This window comes from Heptranchias perlo, chromosome 8 (genome assembly GCF_035084215.1).
Source record: "Heptranchias perlo isolate sHepPer1 chromosome 8, sHepPer1.hap1, whole genome shotgun sequence".
Lineage (NCBI taxonomy): Eukaryota > Metazoa > Chordata > Chondrichthyes > Hexanchiformes > Hexanchidae > Heptranchias > Heptranchias perlo.
In genome coordinates, this window is record NC_090332.1 from 76,517,794 (window position 1) to 76,534,494 (window position 16,701).

The following is a 16,701-nucleotide window of genomic DNA, read 5'->3' on the forward strand; positions in this document are numbered from 1 at the left end:
TCCTAATTGCTTGCTGCACCTGCATGTTAGCTTTCAGTGACTGGTGTACAAGGACACCCAGGTCCCTTTGAACATCAACATTTCACAATCTCTCACATTTAAAAAATACTCTGCGTTTCTGTTTTTCCTACCAAAATGGATAATTTCACATTTTTCCACATTATATTCCATCTACCATGTTCTTGCCAACTCACTTAGCCTGTCTATATCCCCTTGAAGCCTCTTTGCATCTTCCTCACAGCTCACATCCCCACCTAGTTTTGTGTCATCAGCAAACTTGGAAATATTACATTTGGTCCCTTCATCCAAATCATTGATATAGATTGTGAACAGCACTGGCCCAAGCACTGATCCCTGCGGTACCTCACCAGTCACAGGTAGAATTTGTCAAACATCCTTGCGGGTCTAAACTTTGGAAGGAGTAGGACAAACCCCTCGATATTAACCCCACACCCCCGATCCCCTCCTGCCCGTCGTGGGAGGGTTAATAGTGAGGTGTTTAAAGACTTAAATAAGGGAATTGAGTCCGCAACATGCCACGCATCCTTTCTCCCCCCAAGCCTCGTTTGGTGACCTTCCCCCCCTCCCAACCCCCAGCACTGATCACCGACTTTCCCCCATCTCGATTGCCAGGGATAGTCCACAAGGGTCCCCGGCTGCGGCTTTCTGCCACTGGTGTTGCGGCCGCTGGCCACCCTTTCAATTTGGCCGGCTGCCGGCCGGGAAACTGAACAAAAAAATGATAGAGGACTTGCCGATACGTTCGGCGGGACCTCCACGTCCCCGGCCTTGCCACGTTCTTCGGCCGTTTTCAGCCTCCTCGCACCTCATAAATATCGGGGCCAAGGTCTCACTGACCTGGTTTTGGATGGACCACTGCTCAGAGGCCCTGATTCTATGTAATTCTATGTAAATGCACAAGTGAAAAAATAAAGGAAATGGATGCAGTGTAAGGAAGTAAAATGAAAAAATGAGGAAATGGGCCATAGGAATAATGAAGAACAGAAAGGGTGGGATTAAAAGATTAAGTCAAGTGTCGGGGCTGGTCACATGTTGATCAAACATTATCCATGAGAGCCACTCACTCGCATGCTAGTTTAATGACCGTTAAACTTAAACCATTGAAGTTAGTGGAATCAAAACCAAATACATGGGAGTCCAGCTCCCCATCCTCCATAAATTTCAGCCCATCCAAAACTCTGCTGCCGTATCCTACCTTGTACCTGCTCACCCATCACCCCTGCCCTTGCTGACTTATATAGGGTCCCGGTGCCCCACTGCCTCAAATTTAAAATTCTCACCTTTCTGTTTAAATCCCTCCATGGCCTCGGCCCTCCCTAGCTCCGTAACCTCCTCCAACCGTACAACTCTCCAGGATCTCTCCGTCGTCCAACTCTGGCCTCTTGTGAACCTCCCCTCCCTTCACCCTGCTATTGGCGGCCGTGCCTTCAGCCGCATAGGCCACACGCCCTGGAAATCCATCCCTAAACCTCTCCGCATCTCTTCCTATTATAAGACCCTCCTTAAAACCCACCTCTTTATCCAAGCTTTTGGTCATCCCTCCAATATCTTCTCCTTGGGTTTTTCTTCTATGTTAAAGGCGCTATATAATTGCTGTTGTATTTGTAAGATTAAATAGCTTCTAATAGGGAGTACAACACTCCATGGGGCTATGAAATTCTACATTAAAGGTGTTTCCATATTGCACTAGTACCATCAAGTTCCTGAGTACAAGGCTCATGTAAAGAAAAGAAAGACTTGGATTTATACAGCGTCTTTCACAACCTCAGGACGTCCAAAAGTGCTTTATAGCCAATGGAGTACTTTTGAAATATAATCACTGTTGAAATGTAGGAAACATGGCAGCCAATTTGCACACAGCAAGGTCCCACAAACAGCAATGAGACAATGACCAGATAATTTGTTTTTTAGTGGTGTTGGTTGAGGGATAAATATTGGTCAGGACACCAGGGAGAACTCCCCTGCTCTTCTTCAAAATGGTGTCCTGGGATCTTTTACATCCATCTGAGAGGGCAGATGTTTAACATCTCATCTGTAAAATGGCACCTGTAGTAAGCAGTACTCCCTCAGACCTGCCCCTCTGACAGTGCAGCACTCCCTCAGTATTGCCCCTTTGACAGTGCAGCACTCCCTTGACTGACAGCACTCCCACTACACAGGGTGTATCAGCCTGGATTATGTGCTTAAGTCTCTGGAGTGGGGCTTGAACCCATGACCTTCTGACTCAAAGGCGAGAGTGCTACCACTGAGCCACGGCTGACGCATGTGTAGAACTGCCGGGACATAACAAAAGCAGCGGCCGGGATACCCACTGACAATGGGTCTTCTTCACGGCCAGCTTTGGCGAGTCCCAGCAGTTCTACCTTTGTCTCTCAGCTGAGTGTGTGGGGATCGGGCTTTGGCAACCTCAGTAGCACTAGTCCAAATCTGTCTCCATATGGAAGCACCTCGGTACTCACACCATGAGCTCCACCCACACCTCAACCCTAACAAGGGGGAGGCAACTTTAACTTTGGGCATTGGTATAAAACGAGCAATTGAAGTCAATCGGGTGAGGTTTATAATGGGCGGTCAACCTGATGTCGTCTGTTCCCACACTCTCGCCCAAATTTAAAATGACTCGACAATGAGTCGAACATCTTCAGAAGTTGGGAGAAGAGGGAAATGAAGGGAAGAGGAAAAGCAACTTGTGTGGTACTCAGCCACACAGACCAGGAAGGTGTTAGGTCTGATTCCTCACTAGTGCCGTGTTGGCCAATCTCAGCCAGGCTCGGCTTGAAGTTCAGCATCCACAGCCTTTTTGGGGGAGAGAGTTCCAGAATTCCACTTTGTGTGAAAAAATGCTTCCTGATTTCACTCCTAATTGGCTTTGGCTCTAATTTTAATATTATGCCCCCTTTTTTCTGGATTCCCCCATCAGAGGAAATAGTTTCTCTGTATCTACTATTATCAAATCCTTTTATCATTTTAAACACCTTGATTAGATCACCCCTTAATCTTTTATATGCAAGGGAATACAACCCAAGTTTGTGCAACCTGTCCTCATAATTTAACCTTTTTAGCCCCGGTATTATTCTGGTGAATCTGCATTGCACCCCTTCCAAGGCCAATATATCCTTCCTGAGGTGCGGTGCCCAGAACTGAATGCAGTACTGCTGATGGGGTTTGACCAAGACTCTTATACAACTGAAGCATAACGTCCTCCCCTTTGTAATCCAGCCAGTTTGAGATAAAGAGACAATAGATATGTCTATATTGCAGTAAGACCCGTGCTTGTGGCGGCAATTTCTGACGCTCAGATCTCCTGCAGCTGAGTGCGACCCAAAAAATAAACTTGCTGGGATTCCCTCAGCCAGAGCTAAAGATAAACCAGAAAGGAGAACACCAGTAGACTCATTGACGCCTTTCAATAAAATGGTGAAGAACATAAGATCTCGAATTTAAAATGACATTCATTATTCAGTATCACTGCCGTGCAGATAGTGCGTTAGTTCTGACAGGTGCTGTACATCTCTTACCTGGCGCCAATCAGGTCCAACAGATGTTGCCAGCGGTCGTCGACCTTGCCCAGTTTGTATTCTATCTCGGACGCTTTGCTCTCGTGACTTGCTCGGACCAGTCTCTGGCCCATCTGCTGCAATTGCATCTTGTTCTCTCTCGCTGCTGTGATTTCCTCCTGATAGTCCTGTGGACAGTGTGGGAGAGTCCTGTTAGAAATTTGCATTCTGCTGACGACGATCGATAAGGCAGTGTTTGACTTGATGCATTTGGAAAGCAAATGGCATTCAAACACCAATGAATTGGGCCGAATCGGCAGGCTTGATTTGCTGAAGTACAGACTCCATTCTCTTCAAGTTCCTACACCATTTGTGAGGTAGTCTTTCCCCCACACAGGAGAATTCACAGGGACCTTGTGGTTGGAATTGGATTGTCAGTGGGGGGGGGGGGGGGGAGGGGGTAATTTTCAGCTTCACCCCCTGGTTGGTAACCTGGCTGAGCGGATTGTCCATCCTTTGTAGAACACGCCCGATTCCCGCCCTGTTGACTTCAATGGTTCAAAACTCGGGCTGGTTCTACAACGGGTGGGTGATTGGTTCCCCCAGGGTAGAGCCCAGGGAGCGTAGTTGAAAATGATGGAGTCAGCAAGAATGGGCTCAGGGCATTTGATTCCTCCTTCCAGTCACGCAGTTCCCCGGCCCCCCACCATGCAGAATGGATCCAAGTTCTGTGCACACATAAACCTCAAATGCCTTGATTTCAATTTCTTGCTTTTTCTCCTCCACCTTCATAGGAACACGGGAACATAGGAATATAGGAATATAGGAACAGGAGTAGGCCATTCAGCCCCTCAAGCCTGCTCCGCCATTTGATAAGATCATGGCTGATCTGTGATCTAACTCCATATACCTGCCTTTGGACCATATCCCTTAATACCTTTGGTTGCCAAAAAGCTATCTATCTCAGATTTAAATTTAGCAATTGAGCTAGTATCAATTGCCGTTTGCGGAAGAGAGTTCCAAACTTCTACCACCCTTTGTGTGTAGAAATGTTTTCTAATCTCGCTCCTGAAAGATCTGGCTCTAATTTTTAGACTATGCCCCCTACTCCTACAAGCCCCAACCAGCGGAAATAGTTTCTCTCTATCCACCCTATCTGTTCCCCTTAATATCTTATAAACTTCGATCAGATCACCCCTTAACCTTCGAAACTCAAGAGAATACAACCCCAATTTGTGAAATCTCTCCTCGTAACTTAAACCTTGAAGTCCGGTTATCATTCTAGTAAACCTATGCTGCACTCCCTCCAAGGCCAATATGTCCTTCCGAAGGTGCGGTGCCCAGAACTGCTCACGGTACTCCCCAAAAAGATGTTAAAGCAGCATCCAGTGGAGATAGCTAGCCAGCCAGAATGTTGATTTTATTTACAAAAAGGGGGAGAAAATTATTTACCCCAATGTTCTCTGACAGCGGACCCCACCCAAAACACTGAGCTATTTCTCCCTTTTCGATGCAGACAGGGCCTGCTTTGCATTTTAAAGTTTTATTTTAAAATCAGTGCGTAGTTTAGAGCTAGCATACCCCCGACTTTTTATCATTCTGTGCAAAACTTACAGTCTTCTACCTGATAATTCAGTCATTTTTGTGCTTTGAAAAAAAATTGAATAATTTGAATACCAAATGGGGAATTTAGTACCGAAAAATTAGTTATTAAATAATTTGGATTACAAGCGCACTCCACTCAGGGAGATCTCTGCCTCTGTGCAAATGCCCGTGACTTGCTGCACCTATCCATTTAAAAGGAAAACGGGGACCTGTGCATTCTAAGTAACGGGATTTAATAAACGCTCTACAAACATCTTGGGGAGAGTTTCAGAACTTACCTTCTTCAGTTTCTCAATCATCTCCTCGATGCTGATGTCTCCATTCTGCGACACTTTGCTTTCCATTAGGGTCAGCCACTCGCACAGCTCCTTGTTCTTCTCATTGAACAGTGCCCACTCATTCAGTTTCTCTGTTACCAGCTGTCTGCGTAAGGACACCTGGGGATTTACAACAGCGGCAGGATCACATTTATGCACCTTACAAAAAAACTCAGATGCGCATCAAATATTAATTAAGTTACTAATATAACATTCTGCCAATGGGATACAATTCAACTCTGAACTAACACAACAATGCTCCCATATCGACAATCATAAACTACTTACATTATTGAATTAAAAACTCAACTCCTTTCTTGCACTATTTTGTATGACATTCTGCCAAGTTTCCTCCAGAAACTCAACTGGACCAGCCATATAAATGCTATGGCTACTACAGCAGGTCAGAGGTTGGGTATTCTGCCGCGGGTGGCTCACCTCCTCACTCCCCAAAGTCTCTCCACCACCTACAACGCACAAGTCAGGAGTGTGATGGAATATTCTCCACTTGCCTGGATTGGTTCAGCTCCAACAACACTCGAGAAGCTCGACACCATCCAGGACAAAGCTGTCCACTTGATCATCAGCCCATCCACCAACTTAAACATCCACTCCCTCCACCATTGGCATACTGTGGCTGCAATGTGTACTATCCACAGGATACACTGCAGCAACTCGCTAAGGCTTTGTCAACAGCACCTCCCAAACCCGAAACCTCCGCCACCTAGAAGGACAAGGGCAGCAGGCGCATGGGAACACCATCACCACCACGATCCCCTCCAAGTCACACACCATCCCGACTTGGACGTATATCGGCCATTCTTTCATTGTCACTGGGTCAAAATCCTGGAACTCTCGACCTAACAGCACTGTGGGAGCATCTTCACCATTCGGACTGCAGCGGTTCAAGAAGGCGGCTCACCACCACCTTTTCAAGTACAACTAGGGATGGGCAATAAATGCCGGCCTTGCCAGCAATGCCCACATTCCGAGAATGAATTTTAAAAAGTGGTTCACTGCCTCTTACATTCTTTTTACAGACATTAAAGAGCATGGAATCTTTGACATTAGTTATAAATGTAACATTTAAATATTTAGGGTCTTGTATTTTAGGAAACACTCATGGGGCTCGATTTTAGCACCCGCGATCGGGTGCGTTCCTGGCGGGGGGCCACGAAAATTGGGGATTCCCGGGGCGGGTCGGGAGCCCGGCTCCAACCCGCCCACTTCCGGGTTTCCCACTGATGCGCTGACATGCGCGCGCAGCCCCTGCATGTGGGACTCGCGCCGGCAATTAAAGCCAGCGGGGTGCCACTTAAAGTATTTATTTAGGTATTTCAGGTCGTTTACAGGCCTGATTAACGAGATATTTCAGGAGGGTTGTGATTTTACAAACAACTGGGACTGTTTCCCGTACTGGGGGAAACAATCCCAGTTCAAATGGACGTGTTGCAGCCATCAGCCTGCGGCAGCTGCAAAGGTCCATTTGACAGGTGGGGTGGGGAGACCCTCACTCATTGCAGGAGGCCACTCTGTCACTTGGGACAAAGTTTGGCCTCCACCACCCTCCTCCGAACAATCAAATTCACCCCGGTGTCCAGACACATGTACCTACCTTGCGGACCCCCTCAGATGTACATCTTCTGGATGGGGGCCGCCATAGCTGCAGTCATGACCTCCTCAGAGGGCGAACAGCATCACCAGCCTCACCGGCCAAGCCGTCCACCTCCGACACGTGGAGCTCCACAACAGAGTGCTGTGACACATCCACCTGTACAGCAGGAAGGAGGGCAACCGCAGAGAGAGATGCGTCGCAGAGGGCACTACCCTCGCCACAGGGTCCACAGACCGAGGCTCAGCTTCCTGGACCTCTCTAAGCAGCAGTGCACACAGAGACTCAGAGTCACTCGACATGTAGTCATGGACATCTGCAGCCTCCTTCATGCCGAGCTGCTCCCGGCTGGCCCGAGCACCATCTTCTTACCTGTCACTGTCAAAGTCACCACTGCCCTCAACAACTTCTCCTCCGCATCCTTCCAGGGTGCCACTGGGGACATTGCCGACGTCTCTCAGTCGTCTGCACAAAAGAGCCCTGCAAATACACCTACACCCACTCTGCAGTGACACAATGGGTGGCATCAGGTGTGGGTCTTCATTGTGATCCTCAGGAAAGGGCATTATTGCACAAACCAGACAAGATTCGCAAAGACGTGGCAGTAGTGGTGCCAATATATGTAATGTGAGTTGATCAGAAATTAAATATAAGTAAAAACCATGACAAACCCTCAAACACCCTTGTGCATCCCCTTCATGCTCACGACACGTTTGCCTTACGCTGCCTACTGCACATATGTGATGCATGCCCTGTGGCTGCAGCACAGGTAGTGGCAGGTTGAGTGAGGCTGACTGTGAAAGAGATGCATGAGAGGGTGAGTATGAGATAGAGCCATGAGATTGTATGAGGATTGGGATGAGTGGTAGTGGCGGGATGAGTACTGGCGAGGTGAGTAAGTGCAGGTAAGATGAGGATGAGGTTTGAGTGGGTGTGAGGGGTGATGTGACAGAGTAGTGTTGGCAGTGCAGAAGGAGGTGTGGGGTGGGGGCGGTGATGTGGCAGATGGAGTGTAGGGGAATGAGTAAGTGTACTCACTTTGGCTGATCTACTTAGGTCATTGCAGCGCCTCCTGCACTGTATGCAGGTGCGCAATATGTTGGTGGTGCAGGTGATGTCCTCTGCCACCTTGAGCCAGGCCTTCTCGGTGGCAGAGGCAGGCCGCTTCCTCCCGCCCGTCGGGGGAAAGATCTGTCCTCCCCCTCCTCCTCACCCCATCCAATAAGACCTCGAGTGAGGCATCATTAAATCTGGGAGCAGCCTTCCCCCTGGGCTGCTCCATACTGTAATTTTTTCTATTTCTTGCAGCATCAGTCAGTGGAGGACTGCCCCTTTAAATAGAGCTCCTTCAGCTGACAGACCTTACTGCGCAAGCGCAGTCCGCCCGCCCTGCAGCTCAGCAGTGGGGAACCCGGAACAACAGGTAAGTGGATCCAATCAGCCTGCGATTGCGTTCGGGGCAGTCTGATTTCACCGGGCGGGTTACCCACACGCCCAATCGCCCCCCCGCCGCGAACCCGCCACCCTGGTAATATCGGGCTCCTGGTGTCTCTTCCAGCAGTAGTTGGGGCAGCTTCAGGAGATGTTGGTGATGCACATTGCCCGTCGTCTGAAGATGAAGGATGAACTCCAAACGGGAAGAGATTTGTCACAATCACAGGTTCAGTTCTGGCAGGTCCTTGTTTGGAGAAAACTAGTTGGCCCCCTTTATAATAGGCTATGAATAGTTTGCAGAACCAGACACTCTGGAGTCTGGCGAGTGTCCAGATATCTTCCCCTCATAGGATATGGGGCCCTTCATGCAAACTGCATTTCTCTCTTAAATGATCCTTTTCCCCTTTAAATGATCCTAAAAGCGATGCCCTTATTCAGTTCCCAGCAGAATCCCAGTGATTTCAATGACAGATCTGAAAGCTGGGCTAAACACACATGTGGTGCAAAGTGCAGCAGAGGTCAATATTGTGAAGCTCTATTGCTAGAGGCGAAAGATGGTCCCTGACATGGAGGTGTACCTGCAGCCAGAGGGCTCATCAACGTAAAAGGGGTAATAAATGAAAAGACTTGCATTTATATAGTCCCTTTCACAACCTCAGGATGTCCCAAAGCACTTCACAGCAAATGAAATACTTTTGAAGTGTAATCACTTGTAATGTCGGAAATGCGGCAGTCAATTTGCACACAGCAAAGTCCCACAAACAGCAATGTGATAATGATCTGTTTTTTTTTAAAAGAGATGTTGGTTGAGGGATAAATATTGGCCAGGACACCGGGGAGAACTCCCCTGCTCTTCTTCAAATAGTGCAATGGGATCTTTTATATCCACCTGAGAGGGAAGACGGGGCTTCAGTTTAATGTCTCATCCAAAAAACGGCACCTGTGACAGTGCAGCACTCCATCAGTATTGCGCTGGAGTTTCAGCCTGGATTTTGTGCTGGAGTCTCTGGAGTGGGGCTTGAACCCACAACCTTCTGACTCAGAGGCGAGAGTGCTACCACATGTTAGCTCTATAGAAACAAATTCACTTTTTAAGTAGGCTTAAAGCTGTTTTGACTTGACAGAAATATAATAATATGCCTGGAATTTCCTATGGGGGGGAGGGGGTCTCCAAATTGGCCACCATAACTTCATCAGCGCAAACCCCGGATAGACTAGAAGGGACTTCATCACAGAATCTTGCAGCACATAAGGCCCATCGTGCTTGTGCTAGCTCTTTGAAAGAGCTATCCAACTGGTCCCACTCCATTGCTCTTTTCCCGTAGCCCTGCAAATTTTTACATTTTCAGTATATATCCAATTCCCTTTTGGAAGTTACTATTGAATCTACCACTCTTTCAGGCAGTGCATTCCAGATCATACCAACTCACTGCGTAAAAACAAATTTCTCCTCATCACCCCCTCTGGATTTTTTGCCTATTATCTTAAATCTGTGTCCAACCTTCCTGTCAGTCGAAACAGTTGCTCCTTATCTACTCTATCAAAATCCTTCATGATTTTCAACACCTCTATTAAATCTCCCCTTAACCTTCTCTGCTCTAACAAGAACAATCCCAGCTTCTTACATAGAATTACATAGTGCACAGCACAGAAACAGGCCATTCAGCCCAACAGATCCATGCTGGTGTTTATGTTCCACATGAGCCTCCTCCCTCCCTACTTCATCTAACCCTGTCAGTATATCCCTCTATTCCTTTCTCCCTCATGTGTTTATCTAGCTTCCCCTTAAATTAATCTATGCTACTCGCCTCAACTACTCCTTGTGGTAGCGAGTTCCACATTCTAACCACTCTCTGGTTAAAGTTTTATTAGTGACAATCTTATATTTATAGAATCGTAGAATGGTTACAGCACGAAAGGAGGCCATTCGGCCCATCAAGTCCATGCTGGCACTTTGCAAGAGCAATCCAGCTAGTCCCACTCCCCTGCCCTATCCCCGTAGCCCTGCAAATTTTTTCCTTTCAAGTACTTATCCAATTCCAGATTGAATCTGCCTCCACCACCCCCTCTGGATGTGCATTCCAGATCAACAACCACTCGCTGTGTAAAAAAGTTTTTTCTCATGTCGCCTTTGGTTCTTTTGCCAATCACCCTAAATCTATGTCCTCTGGTTCTTAACCCTTCTGCCAATGGGAACAGTTTCTCCTTACCTACTCTGTTTAGACCCTTCATGATTTTGAATAACTCTATCAAATCTCCTCTCAACCTTCTCTGCTCCAAGGAGAACAACCCCAGCTTCTCCAGTCTATCCGCGTAACTGAAGTCACTCATCCCTGGAATCATGCTAGTAAATCTCTTCTGCATTCTCTCTAAGGCCTTCACATCCTTCCATAAGTGTGGTGCCCAGAACTGGACACAATACTCCAGTTGTGGCCGAACCAGTGCTTTATAAAGGTTCATCATAACCTCCTTGCTTTTGTACTCTATGCCTCTATTTATAAAGCCCAGGATCCCGTATGCTTTCTTAACTGCTTTCTCAACCTGCCCTGCCACCTTCAACGATTTGTGCACATACACCCCCAGATCTCTCTGTTCCTGCACCCCTTTTAGAATTGTACCCTTTAGTTTATATTGCCTCTCCTCGTTCTTCCTACTGAAATGTATCATTTCACACTTTTGTGCATTTAATTTCATCTGTCATGTGCCTGCCCATTCCACCAGCCTGTCCATGACCTTTTTAAGTCTATCACTATCCTCCTCACTGTTCACTGCAAATTTTGTGTCATTTGCAAATTTTGAAATTGTGCTCTGTACACCCAAGTCCAAGTCATTAATACATATCAAAAAAAGCAATGGTCCGAGTACCAACTCCAGGGGAACACCACTGAATACCTCCCTCCAGTCCGAAAAACAACCATTCACCACTACTCTCTGTTTCTTATTACTTAGCCAATTCCGTATCCACACTGCTACTGCCCTCTTTATTCCATGCGCTTCGACTTTGATGACAAGCCTATTATGTGGCACTTTATCAAATGCCTTTTGGAAGTCCATATACACCACATCAACCGCATTGCCTTCATTGACCCTTTCTGTTACCTCATCAAAAAACTCAATCAAGTTCGTTAAACATGATTTGCCTTTAACAAATCCGTGCTGGCTTTCCTTAATTAATCCACACTTGTCCAAGTGACTGTTAATTTTGTCCCGGATTATCATTTCTAAAAGTTTCCCCACTGCCGTGGTTAAACTGACTGGCCTATAGTTGATGGGTTTATCCTTACACCCTTTTTTGAACAAGGGTGTAACATTTGCAATTCTCCAATCCTCTGGCACCACCCCCGTATCTAAGGATGATGGAAGATTATGGCCTCTAGTTCTGGTCTCCCCTGCAAGTGGAAATATCTTCTCTACGTCAACCCTTTCAAACCCTTTCATAATCTTAAAGGCCTCTATCAGGTCACTCCTCGGTCTTCTCTTTTCTAGAGAAGAGCCCCAGCCTGCTCAATCTTTGCTGATAGGTATAACCTCTCAGTTCTGGTATTATCCTAGTAAATCTTTTTTGCAGCTTCTCCAGTGCCTCTATATCCTTTTTATAATATGGAGACCTGAACTGTTCACAGTACTCCAAGTGTGGTCTAACCAAGTTTCTATACAAGTTTAACATAACTTCTCTGCTTTTCAATTCTATCCCTCTAGAAATGAACCCCAGTGCTTGGTTTGCTCTTTTTATGGCCATATTAGCCAGCATTGCTACTTTTAGTGATTTGTGTATCTGTACCCCAAGATCCCTCTGCTCCTCTACCCCATTTAGACTCTTATTATCCAAGCAGTATGTGGCCTCCTTATTCTTCCTACCAAAATGTAATACCTCACACTTATCTATATTGAAATTCATTTGCCAAATACACGCCCATTCTGCATGTTTATTAACGTCTTACTGTATTTTGTCACAGTCCTTGGTATTAACTATATCTCCCAATTTAGTGTCTTCTGCAAATTTTTAAATTGTACTTCCTTTTCCCTCGTCCAAATCGTTTATATAAATGGTGAACAACTGCGGTCCCAGCACCGATCCTTGTGGAACACCACTTCCCACCATTTGCTAGTCTGAGTAACTACCTTTAACCCCTAATCTCTGTTTTCTGTTTTGTAGCCACCTTGCTATCCATTCTGCTACTTGTCCCCTGACTCCACATGTTCTGACCTTAGTCATGAGCCTACTATGTGGTACCTTATGTAATATATTACATCTACTGCATTACCCTTGTCTACCCTTTCTGTTACTTCTTCAAAGAATTCAATAAGGTTGGTGAGACATGACCTGCCCTTTTGAAATCCGTGCTGACCACTCTATCACATTTTCATTTTCTAAATGTTTTTCTATTATATCTTTGAGTAAAGATTCCATTATCTTTCCTACCACTGACGTTAAGCTAATAGTTCCCTGGGCTGGTTCTATCTCCCTTTATAAATATAGGAATCACATTGGCTGTCAACCAGTCCTCTAGCACGATTCCCTTTTCTAATGAATTTTTATATATTTGTAATAGTGCCTCTGCTATCTCTTCCCTAACTTCTTTGAATATGCATAGATGCCATCCATCTGGACCAGGGGTTTTATCCTCTCTAAGTTTGATTAGTTTATCAATTATCTCCCCCCTTTCTACCTTAAGTGTCTTTATATCTTTTTTGATACCTTCTTCTAATATCATGTCCACCATGTTAGTCTCCCTGATAAATATTCAGGCCAAGTAATTATTTAATATTTCTGCCATTTCACTGTCACTACCTATGAGTTTATCGTGTGTATCCCTATCCTGACTTTTCTTTTGTTACTTATGTGTCTGTAGAATACATTACTATTTATTTTTATATTCCTTGATAATTCCTTCTCTAGTCTTGCCACATAACTGAAGTCTTTCATCCCTGGTACCATTCTGGTTAATCACCTCTGCGCCCTCTGTTCACATCCTGCCGAAGTTACGAAGCCGAACAGGAGAACCTTCCCAAGGGAACTCCCGGCGATAGTCTCAGTGTCTTTTGGTGTCGTTAACCTTCCTATTCCCATTAATGCACAGCGGCCCTTAATTATAAAATATATATTTTGAGTATGGAGGAATGACTTTACGGTACAACCTCATTTAAAACTTGCAATTAAAGGCACATTAAACATTTTTGGGGGGAAAGGAAATCTAAGAATTTAATTGGAACTTTTTTGGTTGAGGGGGCGAGAGAGGGGGAAACAAACTGAACTCCTTTTACAATTCGTCCAGAAGATAAAGATAAAGACAGTTTAACCATCAGTGGATCAGCCTCGGATAATCAGTTTACATTAATTATGGATGAATATTCTCATTAAAATTAAATGTATTAAATGTATGTACGGATTTAAAATGTCAAACTGAGACATTAAATGTCATCAGGTACAATGCATATGGATTCCAAACCCTTGACAGGAAGTATGGACATCTATACATGTACACTCATATCTAAGCTAAGAGGAAGTTGAGTGCCGCGCTATCAAGAATACTCGCAACAGCCGCTTACACCACTGATCAGCCTTAACGTCTCACTTTTGGAGGCCTGTCCCATCGCCGAACCTTCATTATTTAGAAGGCGACCAAGGTACCTGCTCTCATCGCAATATTTAATTCCTGCAACAGGATCTACATTTTAAAACTTGAACCGGACAACAAAAGCATTTCAGACGAACCTGCTCGCATTATTTCCTACCGTCTGCTGTCAGGTGACCTTCCTCAGGTTCAGAGAGTAACACACTTCCTGTTGCGGTCTGTTCTGATGCAAATACTGCACCAGAAAATAACTGAAGTGACAGAACTCTCTGCTGCAAACCTGCACAAAGGCAGATAGGAGGTGACGCTCTGCAAATTCGGCCGTTACTGACTAAACCAAGCAAATGATCTCTTACTTGGAGAATGGGCATGTAATTGGCAAATGAATTTCAATATAGATAAGTGTGAGGCAGTACATTTTGGTAGGAAGAATAAGGAGGCCACATTTCATACTCCTTGGAAAATAAGTGTCTAAATGAGGTAGAGGAGCAAAGGGATTTGGGAGTACAAATACACAAATCACAAAGTATCGACGCAGGTTAATAAAGCCATAAAAAAAGCAAACAAAGCACTGGGATTCATTTCTAGAGGGATAGAATTGAAAAGCAGGAAAATTATGTTAAAGTTGTACTGAAGCTTGGTTAGACCACATTTGGAGTATTGTGAACAGTTTATTATAAAAAGGATGTAGAGGCATTAGAGAAGGTGCAAAAAAGATTTACTAGGATGATACCAGAACTGACAGGTTATACCTATCAGCAAAGATTGAACAGGCTGGGGCTCTTTTCTCTAGAAAAGAAAAGACTAAAGGGTGACCTGATAGAGGTCTTTAAGATTAAGAAAGGGTCTGATAGGGTAGACGTAGAGAAGATGTTTCCATTTGCAGGGGAGACCAGAGCTAGGGGCCATAAATATAAGATAGTCACTAATAAATCCAATAAGGAATTCAGGAGAAATTTCTTTACCCAGAGAGTGGTTAGAATGAGTAGGTGAGGCGACTAGCATGGATGCATTTAAGGGAAAGCTAGATAAACACATGAGGGAGAAAGGAATAGAAGGATATATTGATGGGGTTAGATGAAGAAGGGTGAGACGAGGCTTGTGTGGAGCATAAACACCAGCATGGAACTGTTGGGCTGAATGGCCTGTTTCTGTGCTATACATTCTATGTAATTCTATGTAATACTTAATGATTTTCTTATCCAAATCATTTACAAATTTATATTTATACCAGAGGTGGGGCTGCAAATTGGAGAGGTGACAGTGATTCTTTTTTAAGTAATATTTTAACTGAGTCATATAAATAGAGCTTGTCACAATGTTTGATAAATGATTAATCATGTAGTTAAATAGATTTATCAAGTCTCATTACACTCTGCCCTCTAAGTATCCATTTCAAGTTCTAAATAAATCCTAGAACTGTCAGCCTTTGCTCAGTTGGCAGCACTCTCGTCTCTATGAGTCAGAAGGTCGTGGGTTCAAGCCCCACTCCAGAGACTTGAGCACGTAATCTAGGCTGACACTCAGTTTAACATCTCATCCGAAGGACGGCACCTCTGACAGTGCAGCACTTCCCCAGTATTGCACTGGAGAGTCAGCCTAGCATTATGTGCTCAAGCCTCTGGAGTGGGACTTCAACTCACAACCTTCTGACTCAAAGGCGAGAGTGCTACCCACTGAGCCACAGCTATTACCTCAACACTGGACAGGTAAAGGAACACTGGAATGGCCTGAGATGCAGAACCAGAGCAAAACATCTAAAGAGAAAAAAAACAAAATGTAACAGCTGTCGCGTATGATCTAGGTTAGGACTTGACGAAATCAGACACTTAAGAGTTCAAGTTCCGCTGTCCGTACATTAGCAGATAGAAATTTCACATGATTTAAACAGGACAGGAAACTGCACTAAGACTGTCTGTGGTATTATGCAAGTATCGGTCATTATCGGCACTCACGTAATGACAATCACAGTGAACACAGCAGCGCTGTAAGTAAAAATAAATTAATTGAATTGACAGAAGATACAAAAAGGAATCGAAATGTAAACTTCAAGTAGTTAAAGAGATACATCATTGTGTTATCGCTGAACGATGTGACACTGTTAGACACCTTGATGGAGATGTTGATGAACACACACTCACTAAAGGGCACAATTCTAAAAGGGGTACAGGGACAGAGAGATCGGTGGGTATATGTACACAAATCGTTGAAGGTAGCAGGGCAGGTTGAGAAAGTGGTTAAAAAAGCATACAGGATCCTGGGCTTTATAAATAGAGGCATAGATTGCAAAAGCAAGAAAGTCATTTTGAATCTTTATAAAACACTGGTCCGGCCACAACTGGAGTATTGTGGGCACCGCACTTTAGGAAAGACGTGAAGGTCTTAGGAGGGTGCAGAAGAGATTTACTAGAATGATTCCAGGGATGAGGGACTTTAGTTACGTGGATAGACTGGAGAAGCTGAGGTTGTTCTCCTTGGAATAGAGAAGGTTGAGAGGATATTTGATAGAGATATTCAAAATCATGAAGGGTCTAGGAAAATAGACAGAGAGAAACTGTTACCATTGGCAGAAGAGTCAAGAACCTGAGGACATAGATTTAAGGTGATTGACAAAAGAACCAAAGGTGACAAGAGAAAAA

At 44.9% G+C, this 16,701-nt stretch overlaps 1 protein-coding gene across 8 annotated transcripts in view; it reads right to left on the reverse strand.

Annotated features, from left to right (window-relative positions):
* The window catches only part of syne1b (spectrin repeat containing, nuclear envelope 1b), a 478,102-nt gene that overhangs the window by 98,343 nt on the left and 363,058 nt on the right, over nucleotides 1–16,701 (reverse strand). For 6 of the 8 annotated variants that reach the window (XM_067989374.1, XM_067989378.1, XM_067989371.1 and 3 more), the window contains 2 exons: nucleotides 5,402–5,560; nucleotides 3,540–3,706 (listed from right to left, as the gene is read on the reverse strand). In XM_067989374.1, the coding sequence (XP_067845475.1) occupies nucleotides 3,540–3,706; nucleotides 5,402–5,560 (326 nt within the window). Of the gene's footprint in view, nucleotides 1–3,539; nucleotides 3,707–5,401; nucleotides 5,561–13,438; nucleotides 13,458–14,202; nucleotides 14,227–16,701 lie in introns of those variants that run through there. The other 2 variants (XM_067989375.1, XM_067989377.1) reach the window with 2 other exon arrangements.